This window comes from Mus caroli, chromosome 11 (assembly GCF_900094665.2).
Source record: "Mus caroli chromosome 11, CAROLI_EIJ_v1.1, whole genome shotgun sequence".
Taxonomy (NCBI): Eukaryota; Metazoa; Chordata; class Mammalia; order Rodentia; family Muridae; genus Mus; species Mus caroli.
In genome coordinates this window covers 91,667,336-91,671,406 of record NC_034580.1, presented here as the reverse complement: position 1 = coordinate 91,671,406, position 4,071 = coordinate 91,667,336, and the positions used below count along the sequence as shown (strand labels likewise).

The 4,071-nt window shown below is 49.0% G+C and overlaps 1 protein-coding gene across 1 annotated transcript in view; it reads left to right on the top strand.

Moving 5' to 3' along the window:
* Positions 1-1,260: 1,260 nt before the first annotated feature.
* Positions 1,261-4,071, top strand: part of B4galnt2 (beta-1,4-N-acetyl-galactosaminyltransferase 2) — a 59,401-nt gene continuing 56,590 nt past the window's right edge. Inside the window, exon 1 of the mRNA XM_021177919.2 lies at positions 1,261-1,335. Within this exon, the coding sequence (XP_021033578.1) occupies positions 1,325-1,335 (11 nt within the window). The 5' untranslated portion in view covers positions 1,261-1,324. The remainder of the gene's footprint in view (positions 1,336-4,071) is intronic.

Below are 4,071 nucleotides of genomic sequence, written 5' to 3'. Positions count from 1 at the left end.
CCTCAGTGACTATATCTTTCTTACCTGGCTGGATATTTAGGATTACTTTGTTTTTAGCCGTACTTCCTTTCCGGGACACGGCAAGGTATACCATGTGTAAGCAGATTGCACACCGTCCTCTGCATACCTGAAACTAGCCGTATGCTCGCAGTTTGGCAGAATCAGAACAACAGTAGGATCCCATCTTCATCTCAACGGAGAAGAGCCCCCCCCCAAAAAAAAACCCACCCCCAACACCTTTCGAAAAGGGTTTCACAAATGCAAATGCGGAACGATTTCGTGTGAAATTCGCTTTTTTCCTACGTCCAAGCAAAAAGGCATCATGTGGTCGGATAGGTCATTGTAAGAGGGATTGGGCTACGGATGCCGCTTTGTTTTCCTGTCACGACAATCTGCGGTAGAGTGTTAGGGGAAAGGTAAGGGCAAAGGCTGAATTTGAGGGAACTGAAATTTGAGCTGTAGAAGGGCGGGTAGGGGCCCGAGATGACAGGGAGACTTGGGAGTGGGCTACGAAACTGTGTTTCTTTCTAGGGTGGACAGAAAACCTTGATGACCCGGGGAGGCTGAGAAAGAGGATCAATTTGGAAAGAAGCACAGGGGCCAGGGTTGCGGGTTGCGGGTTGCGGGTGGCAGTGAGCGCCCAGGTTATCAGGGCGGTGCTAGGACACGCCCTGAAGCCTGGAGGACCGCTCTGGAGCGAGAACAGAAAGAGCGGAAAGCCATTTGCCCCGATGAGGGAAGCGGTGGCACGGAATCGTACTTTCTCCAGCTTCACCTAGTTCATCCTGAAGTTTGGGTAAAACTCTGAATCCGCTCTATCTCCCTCCGAAAGACCTGCCCACCAAAGAAATGTAGTGAGCTGCCCTGGGGGCGTGAGCAGAGATGGCTTGCATTTTTAGCCCCGAACCCAAAGGACATAAAATACACCAAAGTGGTTTGAGATGCTGCTTACTATTTGATGATCCCCAACTTGCCTAGATTTCTTCATCTGAAAAGCAAGCCGCAGAACTGTCGTTGGGGCTGTTATAGCTTATACAAGTTAATAAAGCATTAGGACCTGACTGTAACTCTTCTAGGCGGGGCGTTGGTCACCGGAGGGATCATGTCGTACAGGGACATAGGCTCCTGGCGCCGCACAACCACAGTGGACCAACTCAAAGAGTGTCAAAACCGTTGGAACACATCCTGGACCCAAGGCAAGGTCCAGCGCCTGGGCGGGGGTTGTGCGAGGTAGGCGGGCGCGGTCCCTGGGACTCGCAGCTCATTCCTGCTCGCGTCCGGACCTGCGGTGGGCAGTCTGCAGAGGTGGCTGGAGCGAGCTGCGATGACTTCCAGGTAGTGAGTGTCCCTGGGCCGGAGGAACGTGGGTACGCGGAGTTGGGGTGGGGGTGGGGGACACAGGTGTAACGGCGGCAGCCAGCAACCTGCTGGTGGAGCCCGGGGAGTCTTCGCGTGGGTGACAAGGATCTCCCGGCACAGTGCGTGCCTTCCTGGCTAGACATCCCGCTCCTCTCTCCGGTCTCAGACGCTGCGCCGACTCAAACCCCGAACCGGTTTTCCCATGGGGAAATCCGACTTGGAGGTTGATCCACAGTTAACCAAACGGGGGTGGGGGGCAAGTCCGAGCGTGGGGTCGTCTTGGGGGTGCCGGGTGCGCTGAGCGGGCATCAGGCGCCTACCTGACTGAGTCTGGTACCCAGTTGTAGGATGTGGGGCTTAGGCAAGTGTAAGAGCCTGGATCTCTGAGTCCTTTCCAGAGAGTTTTATAGCAGCCCTCACAGAGCCTATGGGTTTCAGAAGGTTGGTTGCATCAGGGGTAAGAGGCTCAGCTGTACCTCAATGCACCGCACAACAGCGAACGCTGAAGAGGCTGTACTTAGGCGTGTTCGATTAAGTTTTACAAAACACTCAGAAGGATCAGAAACGAGTGTGTGAGTTAGAAATCTTTTTGGTGTGTTACACGCCCCACCCCCCCCACCCCCAAAGTTATTTTCTCTGATTTTTTTTTTCAAAAGCAAATGCAGTTAAGGGGAGGGGCATGTAGCTCTGATGGTGAAGTGCTTGCCTGACACTCAGGAGCCAGTCACTACTACTAAACTTCCTGGAAGGCAGAGGGCCACAATTCTGAGGCCAGATGGCCATCCTATCTGATCTCAAAACTTTCAAAGGGGCTGAGGAAGTTGCTCGGTGGTGTAACGTTTGCAGACTATGCACCAGGACCTGGTTTGGGGGGCGGGGGGGGGATTTGTTTGTTTGTTTGTTTTTAAAGCACACATTTGTTCCACAAAGGATTTAGGGAGAGAGGGGAGGAAGGCAGATATTGGGAGTCTGCTGTGCATTGCTAAGGGCTTCAGGAATCCCAGAGTCCTTCAATATTCTTTCTAGCTTCCTGCTTCCTGCATGTGGGAGGAGGTAGGAGCTGGGACTTACCTTTCATAGACTCAGTCAACATGAATGATGCTAATGAACACAAGGCTGGCACATTTTGGGCCAGACTTTGTTTTTCCTCTACTTATAAAGAGCTAGAATTGTATTCTTAGATCTACGATTTTCATTTCTGAAGTCTGCTATTTTCCTGTTTTGACTACACAGTGCTGGCCAGTGTGGCCTTGGGGAAACATCTCTTCCAACTTCTGACTTTCTACTTCTGAAATGGGACAGTTCCCCCCAAAAACAAACAAACAAAACCCACACAAAACCAAAAAACAAACAAACACCTCCCCCAAATAAAACAAAAGCCCAAGAAGAGATTAGTGTCCTCTAAACAAAACTGACTATATATTAATTATTCCACTCATTTCAAAAGCCAGTGTGGTGGCTCATGTCTGTGGTCTCCACTCTTCAAGGTCATCTTTTGCTACATTGTGAGTTTGAAGCCAGCCTGGGCTACATGAGACCTTGGCTCCAAAGGTGGAAAAAAAGTTCAATTCATTTTATACCCAGGGAGCACCTAGGGGAGGGCTCCAGGATTATGTGTCTCTGTAAAGTGGACTGAAAAGCCTGATGAAGGAAGAGGGGGGCCAGGATGGAGAGATGCACTCGTTCCTATGCAGCACTGATTCAGGATGGAGTGGCTGTGTTCTGGATTCTCCCAGCAGCTCTCCTAACAATTCCTATGAAGAATATACTGCATGGATCTCCACTTTACAGTGGGGGAAATGGAGGGAGAAGGTTGTCTGAGGGCCATGCTGGAAGGAGCTGATTGGATTGTAGCAATTGTTTACTAGAATTTTATTTAACCAGTGTTGGAGGACTTTCTCTCTCCCCCACCTCCCTTTCTCATTTTCACACACTCACTTAAAAAAAAAAAAAAAAAAGCTAGCTACTGGATAGTCCCTACTATGTGCTGGGTATCTTTTTTTGTTGTTGTTGTTGGCTTTTTTTGTTTGTTTTTTGTTTTTTTGGGGGGATGTTTCGAGACAGGGTTTCTCTGTATAAGTGCTGGGCATCTTTTGTTGTTGTTGTTTTGTTTTGTTTTGTTTTTCGAGACAGGGTCTCTGTATAAGTGCTGGGTATCTTTGTTGTTGTTGTTGTTGTTGTTTTTGTTTGTTTTGTTTTTTGTTTTTTTTTCGAGACAGGGTTTCTCTGTATAAGTGCTGGGTATCTTACTAGGTTCTGGAAATATAAAAGTCCCAACCTCTTGGAGAAGTGGTAACTGTGGTATTTGACACCAGCATCTAAACAGATGTCCTGGGCAAAGGCTTTCATTCCAATGTTACATTCCCCTCCCTTGGACCTTGAAAGACACCACATTTCTTTAAATGCGCTCTCATTACTTTCAGTGAAACCGAACATTTCTGCAGCCCGCTCCTGTCTGCAGGACATGCACACGGAAGTCAGAGGGCAACTTTTCGTTGGCCTTGTTAGTTCCAGGGGGTCAAATTCATGGCTTCAGGGTAGCAAGTGTCATGTTTTATAAAAAAAAAAAGAGAGGAAGAAGAGGAGGAGGGGGAGCCAGGAATACATTTAATAGAGTCAGGTATGTGGAGGTGAGATGGGTTCCTTAGCTGGCTCATGCTGAGGCATTCGTTCCCCCTGAGGTACCAGCCACACAACGGGTTTAGTACAGCA